Genomic DNA, 19,657 nt, shown 5'->3' on the forward strand with positions numbered 1-19,657 from the left:
GTTAACATTTATCGATATAAAGCATTTAATGAATAAGTTAAAAAATGCCAAAATCTGTGAAAAGGCCCCTTTAAAAGGTGTGTGACAGACGGACGGACTGACAGACAACGCCAATTCTATGTGCGTTCGCCTTTTGAGGGGGATAATAATCTTAACGATTTCATGTATGCATGTCCCTTAAACAGCTTTATGTAAACTTGTCGTCAAGTTTAGGTTACAATGATATCGACTGTCAGAAAGATAACAGGTATAAGCAAACTGTGTTGTGGCGACACGCATGTGTACAACTCCTTATAGTCTACCTATATATTTTCTAGCTGTTACGGGGATGTGGCTCAGTGGTAGAGCGCTCGCATCGCAAGTGAGAGGCCCCGGGTTCAATCCCCGGCATCTCCATACTATTTTACATAATCAAGTATAGTCTAAGCTTAAAAGGCAATTTTGGTATTTTATGATATATTTTCTATTTATTTTTGCAAATTAACATATAAAAGAAGTTAGGTACGCGTTATCATCAGGATGTGTAGGATACAAAATTGACAAATTATTTTTGAAAATAAACATAACAATGCTTTTCAAAAATAATTTGCCAATTTTTATCCTACGTTCTGAATCATACAACTTGTTGTTGTAAAATACCGGGCATATGCTATATTTTGCATATTATTATATTCGTAAATGTATATGGTGTATAAAGGTTTCGATATTAAAACGTAGTTTCTACTATACGCACTATATTATAGAGTTGAAAACTAAAACTCCAATAAAGTACAACAACATGAAAATTTCCAACAAAACAAAATAAGTAAGTAAGTAAGTAAGTAAATAGTTTATTATAGTGACATGTGCATTTCGTATGGTATTAACAATAATATATACATATAAAAAAGCACCCGGCCCATTGGACCTATAAGTCACCTTAGCTGTTAAGCTCAATCTACACGTAAAGCATATATATACAGTTCTATGTCATAACAAGTGATGTACGAGTGGGACTGAGAAAACAGATAGCATATATACAGCAAATATATACAGCTTCAAGTGTTCCCGATTATGTCGTCAATGTTTAAAATATTATAGTTATTCATAGCAAAAGCAGCATAAAACAATTGGGTATACTGTAATGTCAAAAAGCTAATATACTTTTATCAATAAGAGTTACAGCACTGATACAGATTCAAATTTACAGTGGATACATTACGGACTGCCTGAGCAAATATGCTTTAACAATGAACTTTGCAGTCTTTCTTGGGTATACATTTAATATATGACAAAACCTTTGTTCTGGGTTAAGATGGATAAAGTCGTGATTTATGAGAATATCACCAAACACGTCTTTCCTGATATTGTTATATAAATCACATACAAGTAGGAAATGTTTCTCATCTTCTACGGTCGTTAGATCACAAAACCTACATGTTCGATTATCAACTGGTTCACCAGCGTATCTTCCTGTCTCTATTCTCAGTGGTAATATTCCCGATCTAAACTGACATAGTAATGAGCGTTCATGTTTTGAGAGGTTCATCCTCACATAGTCTTCACACTTAAATTCCGATTTGAATGTTGCGTATGTTCTCAGTTTTGGCATGTTCAACACGTCTTGTGACCATTTGACTATATAATGTTGGGTCATCAAAGATTTTGCTGCATCCAGATCGATACATGATTTAGCGTGAAACCGATCGACAATCCCTAACGTTGATAGTATCTGCTTAACGTCGCTTGACCAATTATTCACACATTTGGTATAATCAAAATTAAACACTTTTTTGGTGAGTCTATTGTCATCCATTTTAATTAGCCTATTCCAGAACCTGAGGACACATACCCATCTTCCATACAAGGTTGGTTTCCAGCCAGAGTCTCCATAAAGTGCCGGTAGTGGGGTAAATCTATGCACGCCCATGAAATATCTTAATGCTATGTTGAAGATTTTTCGATTAGTACACCAGATACACCATATACGACGACTAAATTACAAGTAAACGCACGTATGCGAAATATTATAGTTGCGTCTAGCACAAACATAATTATCTTATGTCGATAAAAGTATATACCGGTAGTGCACAAACAAAAGAACAGAATTCTCCGGGGAGACTCGAACCCGCAATATTCGGCTTAGGAGGCCACAAATCCATTGGGCAACGGGGGCTATACTGCGTGTGAATCAGTGTTACTGTAGAAACTAATGTTAACATTGCTGTTGCATTATAAATGAAATCAGATCAAACTACCAATTTGTGGGTAAGACCCGATACCGGAAATTTGCACGTATTACAAATGGTTACTATAAATAGTGGCAAATTGACGTCCCTAGCTGCCCTTTATTCGTATCTGGTTTGCTAATATGATTATGTCGGTCCGTGTGCCGATTTTTCATACACGAAAAGAAACGGATCGAGCGGCTTCAAATGAACAAATTAGTAACTACTTTCAGTCTTATTAAAATTACGCCACAAATTAACGAAAGAATACAAAATAAGGATAATTAAACAAAACAGACCATTGGAATTATACACATATCGATTGCAATTGAAACTGTGCTGATAAGATTTGTGACACGTTTTGAGCTTAAACAAGAGTCACCAAACAACAGAGTTTAGTAAACGCCACGCTAACCTCAAGTACAAATTTAATCAAATGCAAATAATAAATGCAAGTTGGTATTATTGATTTTATTTTTAAAATTATAGTATTTAATTATTATGATTATTTAATTATGATGATTATTTAATTATTATGATTATTATTATTATTATGAATGCTGCTGCTGCTGCTGATGATGATGATTATTATTATAATTAGTATTATTTTTTATTATTATTATTATTATCATTATTATTATAATGAGTAGTAGCAGTAGTAGTAGTAGTAGTAGTAGTAGTAGTAGTAGTAGTAGTAGTAGTAGTAGTAGTAGTAGTAGTAGTAGTAGTAGTAGTAGTAGTAGTAGTAGTAGTAGTAGTAGGAGTAGTAGTAGGAGTAGTAGTAGTAGTAGTAGTAGTAGAAATAGTAGAAGTAGTAGTAGTAGTAGTAGTAGTAGTAGTAGTAGTAGTAGTAGTAGTAGTAGTAGTAGTAGTAGTAGTAGTAGTAGTAGTAGTAGTAGTAGTAGTAGTAGTAGTAGTAGTAGTAGTAGTAGTAGTAGTAGTAGTAGTAGTAGTAGTAGTAGTAGTAGTAGTAGTAGTAGTAGTAGTGGTAATAGGAGTAGTAGTAGTAGTTGTTGTTGTAGACTACTACAACTACTATTACTAGTAGTAATAGTTATTATTTTTATTTTGTACAAAAAAAAACTTATCGAGATCGTACAAACCGTCTGTAGTGAAATATTTTTAACGAAATCTTAAAATACTAGTAAATCATGTTGTTTCATTATCTTACTCGAGTATATGTTTCCGTGTCGCTCAAAGAGGTCCTATCCAGAGCAAATATATTTCAGGGAATATTTTGGTAAAAGCCAGAGCGCGAAACAATAATTACGCCATCAGGGAAACAGACAAACAATATGTCAGGTAAAACATAAGACTTTCCAGCCGGGTTTTCATCAAGGCACCTGTCAGTGTTTACATTTTCAATAATTACTGTGGATCGACGTTCGATTCTAATGCTGCCTCCGCGCAATCTCGTGGAATTGCGCGTGGTTGTTTCCGGAGTTCGAGGGCCTCACATACAGACGAATCCCGGAGGTGGAAAGTCGAGAATTTCAATATGTTTCAGGAACTCCCGATTATAAATTATTGTAAGGTTTAAGTATCAAAAAACTAATGCTATGCTATGTCAATATGAACTATTTAAATTAAATGATTCACACATCGAACAGAAATGTGTAAAGAATAAACATCTTTACCAACGATATCAAATAATACACCCCGTTTTTCGTTTCTATGGTGGTGTTTTTTTTCTATGGTGGTGTTTGTTTGTGTCTTTATTTGTTTCTTGTTTAGGTTGTGTCCGCACTCCAAATCAAGCGAGGTGGTATCAAAATAGATTCGTGTTCTGAGAAAACTGGGCTAAATGCATGTGCGTAAAGTGTCATCCCAGATAAGCCTGTGCTTAGGCTTATCTGGGACGACACTTTCCGCTTTATGGTATTTTTAGTTTCAATGAAGTCCCTCCTTACCAAATATCAAGTTTGGGCGGAAAGTGTCGTCCCTGATTAGCCTGTGCGGACTGCACAGGCTAATCTGGGATGACACATTCGCACATGCATTAAGCCCAGTTTTTTTTTCAGAACAAGGCTCAATAGATCCATACAGGAATAGAATAGGTGTAATAAGCGCCGTGTGCGACCCTGCTACACTTTAACGTATACATTCTCACGAGAAGTGACGAGTGCTGCTCCAAACAATTTAAACCAATTACAAATGATGTATAGACTACCGAGGGCCTGGATAGTGTATAAATCACCCGGTGTTTTGTCACCGCGAAATAGTGCGCTCGAAATGAACGAAATTAATTGCGATGTTCGGTAAATAAGTTTATATGAGACCCCCAATAAAATGGGGGACGCGTCAAGTACGCAGAAAATTGTTTTTAATCGATTCCATTCAACAGTTTAAATAAGATTGACGTCGCATTTAGTACGTGAGCACGTGTGCGATTTTGATCGTGTGATTTACGGCATTTAGATGCGGATGAACAACGTATGTGTATTTCGAAGTTTACGAGGTCCTTCGGCGTCAAAATTCAGTGCTGCAAAACATACATAACATATTAACGTTCAATTGTTTTACTTTATCCGGACGAATAATCAATCAGAGTTGACACTCCAGGTACCCTTTTTACTGTTATACAATACAGAGGGGGTTATCACGTGACAAACAAGATGGCGACGTCCATTCCGAGGCAGGTATTTTTCGTCGTTTTATACCCTCTATTACATGTATTATTATTTTTTAAATTCCGCTCACTTTCCAGCCATCTTAGGAAGAAAGATGATAGCTTTTATTTCATAGTAATATTCGGTCTATATTTCGACTTTACTCGCTTCGAAACTACTTAGCGCGATGACCTAATTAGGGCTCCACTAAGAAAATGTGCGGGGGGTTAAGTCGAGATATAAAGCGAATTTAAATAAGAAATAACCGCTAATCGCCTTTTTACTGATATGGCCGGAGAGTGAGCGTCATTTAAAAAAGAAACAAACGTAATAAAGGGTATACAACGGCGAAATATAACTGTCTCGGCATGGACGTCGCCATCTTGACTATCACGTGATTACCCCCTCTGTAATATGTATGGGTGAAGTATACTTTCATCGAGTGCGTTAGGATAGTTTATTGTTGACATCGCTCCCAGAAGACTTCTAAGTTGGATATCGGTGAAAAGGAGATGCACTTGACACGTCTCACAGGACGGCAAACGGTCTTTAAGACGACAAACGGTCTTTAAGGCGACACACGGTCTTTAAGACGGTTTAACGTCAGTACGTAAGAGTTGAGCGGGAGACTGAACCTGCGATTAAGTCATCCTCGATTGGTCATTGCCGGCTCGGGTACTACGTAAATGTACCCCGGGTACTCAAATTATACTTAAATGCACCCCGGGTACGGAAAATATACTGAACAAATCGGGAAATCTAATTTAAAATTGGTCGCTGACGGCTATTTTTTTCTTCAAATTAATTATGTTCATATTTATGTCAATATTCTGTAAAAATTACCAATGTATTATCAAAGTTCCTACTAAAAAACATGTTGTGGCAGGTTTTGTTTAAGGAGAATTGTGTTTCGTATTCCATAGCTCGTTTAACGACATCGATTTTGGCCGGTAATAAAACTAGGGTACAGTCTATATTTGCCGGGTACCGTCATTATGTTATCCGTACCTGGGGTACATTAAAGTATACTTGAGAGTACCCGGGGTACACATAAGTAGTACCGGAGCCGACAATGACCAATCGAGCGTTACCACTAGAAGTCTGATCCGCTCAACTATGTTGCATCTTCCGTGCTCTGTGAAAAGGGGGTTTAATGCATGTGCGTAAAGTGTCGTCCCAGATTAGCCTGTGCAGTTCGCACAGGGTAATCAGGTACGACACTTTCCGCTTTTATGATATTTTATGTTTAAAGAAAGTCTCTTCTTAGCAAAATACCAGTTTACGCGGAAAGTGTCGTCCCTGATTAGCCTGTGCGGACTGCACAGGCTAATCTTGGACGACACTTTACGCACATGCAATATGCCCAGTTGTTTCAGAACAAGACGCATTTATATAAGACTCGATTTGGGAACACCGTGTTTTTGCCAGCGGGTAGTGTGCTCCCGTATTAGACGTTGCAATTCGTAAATGCTTATTTTGGACGATACTTTTCAGAGAATATAAAAAACAAGGCTATTGTCAAGCAATATGATCCCCTACCGGCTCCACCATTGTCAGAAATTCCACCATTTTCAGAATATATTTTTGGTTGCCATAGCAACCACAATTTCTGACGTAGGAACAAAATGTAATGACGTGCATAATGTCCATATTGCCATCTATCCATGTTGCAAGTTTCATGAAATAATATTAAAAACTTTTAAAGTTATCGCAGGATCCAGAAAACCACCATTTTCAGCAGTATGTCTAGTCTATTTGTTGCCATAGCAACCAGAATTTTTGCCGTAGGAACAAAATGAAATGACGTGCATAATGTCCATATTGCCATCTATCCATGTTTCAAGTTTCATTAAAAAATATTAAGAACTTTTAAAGTTATCGCAGGATCCAGAAAAGTGTGACAGACTGACAGACAGACTCACGGACACACAGAGCGCAAACCATAAGTCCCCTCCGGTGAAACCGGTAGGGGACAAAAATTCACTTACACGAGGCCATTTCTGAAAGAAAATCCAGATTTGGCGGAAGGTGTTTTAATTGATAAGCCTGTGTGCATTGTACAGGCTTATCTTTGACGACATTTAACGCACACGCATTAAGCCCAGTTTGTTTTAGAACGAGGCTTATATGGTAAAACCGAGTTACCGGCGGAAATCCCTCTGTTCGTGACCACTAATTGAAAGCACGTGCGTTTTACATTGGAATTTAGTGAAACAGTCTGGGCGTAGTGAGAACCAGTTTTATAGTTTACCATTTGAAAAATAAGCGGAAAGAAAATTTGATTTAAAAAGAATTCTACGTATGGTATTTACGGATTTTAACGATAATATACTGAGCATTTACTGGGGCGTGGGGTACATCATTTTCCATAGACCTATCTATGTAACTAGAAGAGAAGTCATAGAATACATGTAGATTGTATTTTTTAAATTAATGACGCCATCAAATTTAAACGAACAAACATGGTACGTTTGACGCTTACACTAATTGAATTGTGCGTTTTACAGTCTTTATTTCACTTGCATATTCCATCAAAATGCGTAGTTTTGTTGTTGTTATTTTTCTATATAGAATAAACATTTAATTATGGGGAAAAAAACAAGAATAACTATACTGTTTGACGTAGATAATAATTTCTGTCTATTTAAGACTCAGTTCTGTGATTTTCTAAGATAATAAGGCGCATAATCGAATGTTTATACAATTGTGCAATTAACAGACGTCTATACAATAAGTGAACGCGTGGATTCGCTAAATAAGCAAACTCGAATTTAAATCCTCAAATACGGGCTCGGCAAACATGAGCGTTTCGTCGGACATATGTTTAATATATCTAAATTAATATTTTCATTTGCTTGCGGTTATTTACTCAACCTTTTAACTAGCATGTTCATGGCATATCGATGTTTATATTACATAGAAAGCAATACAAAAACGATAAAATGTGTTTTTCTTGAGAACATAGACGAATTAATGAGAAAAACAAACGGAGAATGCGTCCACGTAGAAATGTTGCTTATTACAAAATACTCGAGTCGACGCGAAGAGGTTTTCTGTTAAGTGCACTTTAATTGCTTGTTGGGGTGGAAAATTAGTTATGATTGCAACGTCCATGATTGCTTTTCATTTTTGCGACGGATGGGATAATGCGTGACGGTCACACAGTTACATGTTTCTGACTGCCTGTGTTCTGCTTTAATTGTATAATTATATTTAATTTGTTCACACAAGTTTAATAATAAAAAATATTAATAATAATAATAATAATAATAATAATAATAATAATAATAATAATAATAATAATAATAATAATAATAATAATAATAATATATTATTATTATTATTATTATTATTATTATTATTATTATTATTATTTTACATTGATTCATACATGAAGTTTACAAAGACTCTTTCGAAGAGCAGATTTTGACGTACTGATAGTAATGTCATTACAAGCTAGTAAAAACATGTTTGTAAAATATGGTGATCCTTTCACGTGGTTCTGTTTGAAATAATTTTGATATAATTTTTGTGTTTTTCCTGTGGTAAGATAAATTTTTTACTAAAACATGTAGATCTATGCATTACATTTTTGTAAGAGCCATTTTTGTAACCAGAGATCTACGTCTCTGTTTTAACGTTATTATAGTATGCACGAAGAATGTTACTTACACATTGAAATAAATACTTCAATGACGTGAGTGCCATTTGAGGGACTTTACTTAAGGAATTGTCTCACAATATGTTTAACCTCCGTTCAATTAATGCTGTCAACGTAATAATTTAAAATGGCGTCGTCTGGCATGCAATTCTATCGAAGATTCCTGCTTCAAACGCACGTTGCGCAATAATCCCGCATTCGCGCGAATTTTCGCACCTTTCCGCATTACCAGTCAATCTCGAAAATGTCTCCGCGTAATGACTATGGCCCATATCCAATAACATGGCCCGTTACAGAACCAATAAAATCCCTGTGTAGTCCGCAATTCATGTAATTCTTCGCCTTTAAAATGCTGTAAAGTCGCCATAAAGCATTCAAGTTTCCCGGGAACAAGGCGTTTTACAAGTCGGCGAGCAATGCAAAACGCTTTGGCTGTCTCATAATTTTCATGGATAATTAAAATGATAAATTTTTACATCAAATTTTCACAGATAATTTGCGCCCTTGGATTTTCCAAACGACAGAAACAGACACCGTGCTTTAAGAATAAAATTATCGGTCGCTTGATATTGCATTGGGGAATGAATGCTTTCTATGCATGCAACTTCGAAGTGTTGAGTGTTTTATTAACACTTTATTGTGATTGTTTTCCCCAAATAATTCTGCTGTATAATTCTAGTGATTTATACATATAATAGGACATGGTAGTGGCATTAATATTTTAACGACGCAACTTGTACAACAGCAGAATTGGCAATTACAACAAGCTTCACCAACCACCATCACTAATATTTTTTTCTACCGCCTCATAATATCGCACACTAACACAATTAATTTTAAAAATGATTTTGACGTTATTCACATTTTCAAAAGAACTTAAAACTAGCACATGTTTTACTATTAGATTTCCAATGCGCAACAAATCACGAACTATAAACCCATTTATGCCTATCGTCTAGAAAAAGGCCTTGGCAAACAGCGTAGACCCAGATGAGACGCCATCATGCGGCGTCTCATCAGGGTCTGCGCTGTTTGCTTAAAGGAATTTCTGTAAGAAATATTCTAAATATAGAAATAAATATACTAGACATCCACAATTTTGGAAATAAATTGATCCAATTTAGAAGGATACGAGAGTCCACTAGGCGTCAATGGATTAATTATCGTTCGTGTTGTAGTTGAAGAAAATTTTAATTGACAAATTTTTTAAACATAACTCTGGTTCGGTGAATCCGTGTCTATCAACACAAAAACCACGAAAATGTTACGCTTGTAAATAATCACACAGGCTGCTAACGCCCGCGTTATTTACTTAATACAAATCACGTATACATACAGAAAATTTATACATAGTTATTGTTGTATACATATTAAAATATATTGCTAATAATAATTGTTAAAATTGAACATAGTCTCTTCAATTTGCTCAAGATGTTCCGGGCTTGAACAATACTCTCGAGAGTAACTAGTAGAGTACGACAATCAATAACGCAATTATCAAACGGTTTCCCCTATATCAAAATTAATACGCATCAGACCGCAGTTGCAAGCTAGATCTGGTAAGGACATCACACAGATGCACCACCGTGCAGCATCAACACATCACGTGCAATATCGCACCCCGTGGCGTGAAATATCACTCGCAAATTGGACACTAATTGTCGATATGTAATGATGGAGATTGCTATCTTATCTCGCAAATCATCGACCTCATCTCTCATCTTTCATCGGTAGCGTCATGCCTGTGTCTTATGTCGGACAGTGTTGTGCGTCTTTAAGCTCTCCTTCGAAGAAGGTGGCATACAGCAGTCGCTCCGTCCATCTTTCCGTCTGTATGTTGTCTGTCTGTCTGTCATATATGGCAAAGTTTCTTAGACATGAACTCTCATCCTTCTTTAAGTCTTTTACCAGCCCATCCATCCGGCGATCATATTCGCTTTTCTGTCGACAATTTAAGTTTTAGGCTAGGGTGCGCCATTATTTTAAATAAATTTGCTGTAGCATACAAATAAAAGCAAAAGAAATTCAAGAGGTTGTTAAGACAATGAACTATCAAATAAAAAAAAAACACTGGTTCAGTGCAACGAGCAATATATCAATTATTCGATCATATTTGCTTCCATGTTAAGTATATTACTTCAAATTAATCAAATATTTGTAAAGAAGGTTATGTGTGTAACTGTTTAATGAAGTTATTTACGGACAACTTTGAGCTTACCAAAACTAAATGAAGACCCGGTTTTTCCTACTTTTGCGATATACACACGATTCGCGTCAGAATTCTAGATCTGTAAACACAATCAACGTTTTTCCTAAGACTTTGGTGTAGTACGAGAAACGGCAGCTAATACAGAACACGTTATTTTAACCGTTTCCATTGATTGCACATTTACAATAGAAGTAATTACAAGTATAATTGAAACGAGTTTCATATCATTATCATTATTATTATTATAAATACAAATTGTTGCATTTGAATACAAGCAGTAATTTACGGCAGTCTCAACATAAGTATGAATATAAATTGCAATGTGGTATCTGAATTTTCCGATGTAGTTGTTATTGTAGTTAAAATTATAAAATACCCTTGGCTTTTAAATTATATCGTTTGGCAGATTAACCAGTAATCAAATCAATTATTCACTTCCTTGACATAGTTGATGTCTAAACCACATTCCTAATACTGCAAAGTGAAGCTGGAGAAAGAAATAAAAAACAAGTCTTAACCGTATGTGAGCATTCATCATGACGCATACATATTTATCAAATTTGACACCCGTTTGTAAATTTTCAGCAGATTTTTTGAAACCTGCAACTTTTTCGCCATATGTTAAAATACGATAACATCTCTTCCATGAAATATGAGGCCCGCTTTGCGAACCGACATATATCTAATATAGTTGATGACAACCTAACATGTTATTTTTAATGATAAGCCGAAATGTGAACGAAATTGTATTCGTCACACTATGAACCCGTCTGTCGAGGTTAATCCGTTTAATAATCTTTTAAACCAGTCAGATTTAGAACCAGTTCACTTAGTGAAGTATTTAAAGCCTCTATAACGCTCAAAATCAACGAAAATTTCGTAAAGTATTTCGTAAAATAAAGTTAAAGCCTAAACAATCAGTGTTCCTTATAGCAATAGCTACAATGTCAACGCTAGATGTGGCATGATTACATAGATTTTTGTAGATACAAAATGCTCGTTTGTATTTATTTGTGACACAATTAATTCCATTTTAATTTCCCGCGAATATATCTGTGTATACGACACACGAACATTAAAATGGTACCATGTTAGTGTTCATGTGTCGTAACTTGTATGAATAGATATCGTTGCGGGAAATTAAAATGGAATTAAATATGCAAAACAATAATAAAAACGAGCATTTTGTATCTACAAACAGCTATTTTACCAGACCACATCTGACGTTGAAATTTCGGCAATTGCCATAAGGAACACTGATTTTTAATTGTTTAACTTTATTTTACGAAATATTCTACGAAATGTTCGTTGATTTTGAGCGTTATAGATGCTTTAAAGGAACCTTATACTACTCGAAAATCTAACTGGAACATAAAATATAGACTGATTTTGCTTTAATTGTCTCGTTGAAATGAAGAGTAAAATACTGTATTAAAATAACAAATATTTAGTGAAAAACAATATGCGTTTGCAGCATGGAACTGAAATAAAGCAAATACTCATTTCAAAACACAATTAGTGCGTTTATAATGAGTATAAAAATTGAAATATATACGTGCTTTTTATTATAAAAAGCTTGACTTCATATATTGTAGATAGAACGAATTGAATGAAACACGTGGTTGAATAAATTTCAGGCAAATATTTTTCTGCCATTTCTTCGATTTTTACTTTTTAGAAGAAAAATAAGACCAATTTGGCGTTATTTTGCAAAAACATAAATTTCGCGCAACATTATGTACTGCTTAAAAATGGCAAACTTGTACTCTGACATGAAAATAATGGGTTTTATTGCAATTGTTTTCTAGTCTTAAACAATTATTTAAATAAGGGACCATAGCATGACCCGAACCGTTTGTACATAAATCTGGACACATTTGCCGAAGTATTTTACAAATATATATATTTTTTAATGGTCTTTTATTTATTTTATTTTTGTGCTACTAAAAATATAGTATACACAAATATTTCGCAGAACAAGTAGCAATAACAACGTGCAAACGTTATTATGCACACACACGAGCACCTCGTGCTAATATTTTATAAATATTTTCGATTGCCTGTACAAATATTTACATGTATAGTGTGTGTAGTTGCGTTTACAGTAGGACTGGTACAAACTAACATAATAATTTTACAGTAATATTGTATTTGCGAATAATAAAAAAATCCGATTTATTTGTGAAGAAATCAGCGAATGACGTTCATGAGGTAACTGTTGAGGTTGTTTCAGATGAATACAGAGGATCTAAACGCAGTGCTCAAGCTAGGATTGTAAAAGGGCAGGAGGGGGGGGGGGGGGGCTTTTTGTCAAATTGGCACTTTCAACGCGCAGTATTTTGTCAAAAGGGCACTTTCGAGCGAGCTGGCGTTTCTGGAATGCTTCCTGTTGCTGCTGAATGTTCTTATATATGTTATTTACAATTGTTATAATATATTATTCCCATTATTATTAAACCATTCAAATATAATGTCTACAATGAGGAATAAATTAATTATAATGTAACAAGAGATTTATTAATTATCATAACTTTATGTAAAAAAAATATTTCTTTTAAAGGGCAGGGGGGGGGCCTAGGAAGGGCACGGTGGATGTTCGGAGGGGCACGGCGGGGCGCCCTTCAATTTAGGCCTAGCTGGAGCACTGTAAACGAGTTTCCTGGACGAGTTGAATAAATCAGTGAATGGTACGAAACCAAATGCAAGATCGTTTGATATTTCTATATTAGCAAAGAAAATGAATATCTAAGTCAACGCTAAATGCGTGATGCCACATACGTTGTAATGTTCAGCAAAATATTTTATAACGTTTATGATAAGTCATACAAGAAAGTAGCCAATTAAAACGATTATAAAGCAATATTGCATATGTTAACGATAAACATTAAAGTTCTTGTTATATAAGATAGGAACACGATAAAATAAATTTTCCCCTAAAAAATATGTGGCTGGTCTTAAGAATTTAGTCTTCGATTTTCTGATGACTCGACACTACATGCTACAGGGGCCAGACTCGACACTACATGCTACAGGGGCCAATCTGATGACTCGACACTACATGCTACAGGGGCCAATCTGATGACTCGACACTACATGCTACAGGGGCCAATCTGATGACTCGACACTACATGCTACAGGGGCCAATCTGATGACTCGACACTACATGCTACAGGGGCCAATCTGATGACTCGACACTACATGCTACAGGGGCCAATCTGATGACTCGACACTACATGCTACAGGGGCCAATCCTTCAGAAATTCAAACTAACTTACAAAAGGATATTTATTCCATACAAAAATGGTGCACCCTCAGTAACATGATGATAAACCCTAGTAAATCAAAATGCATGCTTATTGGATCAAAACAAAAAATTAAGAATATCAACGTTGATCTAAAAATAGATAATAATGCTATCGAAAATGTCACTAGCCATAACATTTTAGGACTTTATATTGACAAGCATCTGCAATGGACACATTGATAAAACATGCTCTAAAATAAGCAGTAAAATAACTCTACTAAAAAAGATATCAAATTATCTCACTTTTGATATGAAGAAATTATTTCATTATTCATATATTCTAACATGTTTCGATTACTGTTGTACGATCTGGGGCAACGCTAATAAAACCAATTTAAAAAAGTGAATATTTTACTAAAACGCGCAGCGAAAGTCATTCTACAAAAGCCAAATAGAACACCATCCAAAGAATTGTTTTTACAGCTTAATTGGCTCTCGTTTAATAATAGATGTAAATACCACACGGCAATCTTGATATATAAATGTGTCAACAATCAGACTCCAGAATAATTAAATAATATTATAACTTTTTCTCAAAATCAAAAATATAACTTAAGATCTGCCAACCATAGCGATATTGTTAATACCAAAGCAAATACAGGTTAAAAGAAACGAGCTTTTTCATACCATAGCATAAATATTTGGAATAAGAATGGCATGCTCTATCTCTGCTTTTAAAAGGCAATATAAAGCACATTTATTTTCTAATCAATAATATGTCATATTTGTGGGATTTTTTCCGAATCAATGATGTTTCATGTGTGTCTGTCTAAAAGGCAAAATGTGTGTTATGTATTGGTGTAAGAAAATATTGTTTAAATGTTTTACTTGTTATGGATCTATTTGTGTATGTTAGTTTAAGAAGGCCACATTGTAAAAAAGTATTGATTCATTTGCATAATATGTATAATGTGTCATTGTCTTTATGTGTAACCTTCTGTTAATAAAGCTTTTACTATTATTATTATTATTATTATTATAATCAATAATATTTCATGTGTGTCTATCTATGTGTTTTATGTATGGGTATCTATGTGTTTTATGTATTGGTGTAAGAAAATATAGTTTGAATATTTTTACTTATAGACCTATTTGTGTATGTTAGTTTAAGAAGGCCACATTGTAAAAAGTATTGATTTATTTGCATAATATGTATAATGTGTCATTGTCTTTATGTGCAACCTTCTGTAAATAAAGCTTTTACTATTATTATTATTATAATCTATTAACCATAATATTTTTTTCTTGCACTTAAACTAAAATGAAATGGAATTCCTAAACAAATAAGCCTTATCAAAATAAATGAGTTTAATCATTTATTTATTATCACTGTTTATTATTTCTATTACTCTCCGTGTTATTACTAAGCATTGTGGCTTAATATTTACAAACAAGTCATCCACATAAAATAATATTTAATAAACATTCACCGTGAATTATACATATAACATCATTATGGTAACATCAGGTTAAACAAAATAAAAATAAAATTAATATATATACAGTCACAGACTCGTTCAGCACAAAAAAATTCACACTGGCAAGAAAATTTAAAGTATTTAGAGACAAACTAAAATTGTTTATATAAGTATTTTCAGAGAAAAGTAATGATTATCAAAAAACAACAGAGTAATTGTTGGCTCATAAACGGGTATATTTTATTGATCCATTATGTTTAGTTAATTATTCGGTCGTTTTTAATGTTAATTGTACTCAATAGTATTCTAATACATGTCCAATATTTATGTACGTCTTGTTTGATATTGAAATAAATTAAGTCACATACTAGGAAGTTGATATGAAATTAAAAGCGCAACATAATTCATCACACTTGCGCGTTCCATCTCAGTTCATTATAATAATACAGAAATGTTACCAAAAATCACTTTTTATAAACGCAACCTGGGAATAAAAAAGAAATATTTGCACACCAGCTATTATTGCAAATTTCTACGCAATTAAAATATTAATAAATGAGACGGTCTTTAAATAAAAGAACTCCTAGGTTCGGACAAATTTATATTCAGAATTTACCGTAATCGCACGGATACTGCACGTTATTTTTGAACGTGGATCGAAAGGCGGCAAGCTGACAGCTGGACCCTCCCGAAGCCGCCGACGGCTGTCCCTGGTTCTCGAGATGCCGCTGGGAGTCGAACATGCTGAAGTGCGGTGGAGCAGAAAACTCACCGGGTGACATGTACCACGAGTTGCGCGCGTAGTGCTGTCCATTTTGCTGTGCACTGAACATGCTGGGTATAAAGCTGTTCCCTTGAGGTAGCGCCGACTGATTTCCGCTTCCGTTCATCGTTCCCGCATGCGCAGGAGTCGGCGTCGGATGCGGAGAGTTTCCTGCGCTCCCACTTGAACCGTCATCGGCAGATACAAGGTTACTTCCTGTAGTATGTCTACCGGAAGTCGTGCAAAGCGATGACGAAAAGAGCGACTGGGCGCTGATGTTTCCTGCATATCCATAACTTGCTGCCGATGGCGAGGAAACGCAGGAATTTCTATATACATCCGACGGTCGCGAATAACACGATAGCATCGGTGGCGCAAGCAGATGGGCAGCGTTGCGACCACCCAGAAATGAGTTTGTTGGAGAGAGTTCTGCAAGATGATTTGTCACAAGGTTTTCTACGGAAAAAGATGACGTTGGTGGATCGGCGTTTAGAGGCTCTGTTCCTATATTTATAGATCCTGGACTAGTATCCACCCTTATAAGCGCTCTATCGAGTTTCGAACTTGAACAATCCAACTCATAATGTTTAAACGGCGGTTTGATGCTATCAAAGTCCGATTTTGGGGGTCCTTCCTTTTTCACTTTGTCTAATACATCGGTCTTTTTCGCAGAAGCGCTACTCTTTGGTTCTTCCGTGCTTGAGACGTTTCCATCGTCCGCTTCATCGGATTCGGATTTCGTGCGCGCCTCTCCGCCATCTTGAGCGTCCTCTTTCTCTTTATCGGGACGCTTGAACCGCCGTCGACGGCGCAAATAACTGCCGTTGTCAAACATGTTGTAGCTGTCCGGATGGAGCGACCAGTATGAGCCTTTTCCCGGCTTTTTATCATCGCGTTGGACTTTCACAAAACATTCATTCAGTGATAGATTATGACGAATGCTATTCTGCCAACCCTGCTTATTTTCGCGGTAGAACGGGAACCGGTCCATGATAAATTGATATATTCCGTTCAACGTTATTTTTTTGTCCGGTTGACTTTGGACGGCCATAGCGATCAGTGCAATGTAGCTGTAAGGGGGTTTCACCATGTCCTTGGTGCTGTGGTGGGGTGGAGCATACGGGGAGTACGGGGAATGCCGGGCCATGGAGTACTGGTCGGCTGAAGTAGCCCCGGTGGCCGCGTACATCCCCATCCCCATACTTCCGTATCCGGCTGCGTGTCGGTAGTAGTTGTTGTCTGCGAACAACGATGGCATCATACTTAGGGAGGAGCTGTTCCCGATGCCTGACATTGCCGGCGACATGCCGGTGTAGCGATGGGACAGTCCACCATGCTGCATATCCAGAAAATTCCCAACAAAACTGTCTTTTTCGTTTTTCCCAATCATGAGTTCAGATGTCTTTATTCCATAAATCACTTTTTCGAAACTGTTGTGTACACATTCATACAAGATAAAGGTAAATATGCTAATGCTTAATGTAAGCAAACTTCGTTCTCAATTCCGCTAAATCGCAAACGAGAATCGTTTTTCGTCATAAATGTTCCAAAGGGCGATCATTACTCCCACAATCGAGCCGCTCCGCCCACCGTCCAATGAGCGCACTCGAAAATCCAACGCTCCACTTGCAGTCACGGACTCAATCGAATCTACCGCAGAAAATATGGCGGAATAAAAGCACCGATGATGGTACAAATTAGTTGTCAAGCTCGTTGAAAGGTGTCAATAGAATACATTAAATGGACGAAACAGACGTAAAATAAACCCCGTACCCCGGGGTTATGCTGGTACTTATTTTCGTTCTTTTCTATTGACCCAAAACCTTACGAGCGAATAAGACAAGCGAGGTGATAGCGTTTATTTAAATGAATTATTATCTGCATGAATACATAAATATGAATTGTTATACGCATGAATACATACATTTCAAGTGTCGTATTGATGGCGGCCGTGCATTCTCTGAAACATTTTCGGAAAGATGTTTTTTTCAACAATCTGAATACTTTTGGACATGACAATGATTGCAGTTTGAGATACAATATTTTGTAAACATTGTATCAATGTTATTACACAACAATTGTGCAGTCGTCATTTAATGGCTTACTCATGTGCAGTCGGTACCGACAAAGATTGTGTAAGCTTGCTTAGGAAAGTCAGTGTTTCGTTTCGTTCAAATTTGGGTCTGGTATGGGGGACCCATTCCCAATGGAAAAAGTATATATATATATGTTTAAATGAGACTTAAGAATTTCCAATTGAAGATTAAAAATAATGTTTCATTTAATCTCAACATTTATTTTATCTCAATTCCATCTCTCTAAGATAAACCTTGGTAAATATAATATTCATATCACTTTCATTCCCAATTAAGAGTATTAGTTGGCAAAAAATGAACAAGACTCATTTCCCAAATTTAGTCAAAATGACACGAATTTTCGCAATGCAAAGGGACCCGGCCCTATTCCCCAAATGGTGAGAAAAACAAACACACTAAAAGTGAGGGTAAGTTAACTGACATACTAGATAATATATGTATTCTACACACTGTTACATGTATAAAAATGCAAAGATCAGAAATTGTTAAACGAAAGAATACAGTAAATTGGTCATCAAAAGTTCGCGATATACTTAACCAATCTGGATTTGGAGATGTATGGTTATTCCCTGAATCTGTTAATATCGACAAATTTATCCCTTTATTAAAAATAAGATTGCGAGATCAGTATGTAGCTGAATGGAGGACTAACATTGATTCGTCACCATCTTTATAAATGTATAAAGAATTAAAACCTACATTCGAAATTTCACCGTATTTAGATCCAATTGAAAACAAAAAACATAGAAGGATTATTGCCAAAATGCGCCTCTCATCCCATAAATTGTTAATTGAAACGGGCAGACATAATAATATTGACCGGAACGAAAGAATATGCCCCATGTGTAACTGTAATGATATCGAAGATGAGTATCATTTCATACTAATATGTCCGCAATACCTAGAAGAAAGAATCAAATATATTCCAGAAATCTATTACAAGCGACCTAGTATGTTTAAATTTATTGAACTCCTAAATAGTAATAAGAAAACGACACTTAGAAAGTTAGCAATCTATTGTATAACGTGTTCCAAATAAAAAAGAGAAAACAATTTGTTTATTATCCCATGATTTGTTAAGAAGTACTATAGCTTATACAAACAATTGAGTAAACTGTGCTCGTTACATGTTGTTATTAACCATGTATGTAACATGTAACTTTGTTGTTGTTGTTGTTGTATTCCATGTCACATTATGACTTGTAATTAGAGCACTCTCACTCTCCAGTGCTAAGTGAATTATTAATTGATGGATGCAATTTGAACATTTTTATTAGTTATATCCAGCACGCATGTCTGTAAAATTTTCATGTATTTTTTATATGACGATAAGCTTGTTATGCTTAAGTCAAAATAAATATTATGTTCTGTTCTGTTCTGATATTAGTTT

The 19,657-nt window shown here is 35.5% G+C and overlaps 1 protein-coding gene and 1 non-coding gene across 2 annotated transcripts; one reads left to right on the top strand and one right to left on the bottom strand.

Annotated features, from left to right (window-relative positions):
* The first annotated feature begins 324 nt into the window (after positions 1 to 324).
* Positions 325 to 396, top strand: Trnaa-cgc (transfer RNA alanine (anticodon CGC)). The gene has a single exon. It is a non-coding gene; the product is annotated as a tRNA-Ala (tRNA).
* A 15,033-nt stretch (positions 397 to 15,429) lies between these two features.
* Positions 15,430 to 17,672, bottom strand: LOC127855672 (forkhead box protein C2-A-like). Its single transcript, XM_052391427.1, has one exon. It carries the CDS (start codon positions 17,559 to 17,561, stop codon positions 16,014 to 16,016), a length of 1,548 nt encoding a protein of 515 aa, XP_052247387.1. The 5' UTR covers positions 17,562 to 17,672; the 3' UTR covers positions 15,430 to 16,013.
* Positions 17,673 to 19,657: the final 1,985 nt, after the last annotated feature.

This window comes from Dreissena polymorpha, chromosome 13 (genome assembly GCF_020536995.1).
Source record: "Dreissena polymorpha isolate Duluth1 chromosome 13, UMN_Dpol_1.0, whole genome shotgun sequence".
Classification (NCBI taxonomy): domain Eukaryota; kingdom Metazoa; phylum Mollusca; class Bivalvia; order Myida; family Dreissenidae; genus Dreissena; species Dreissena polymorpha.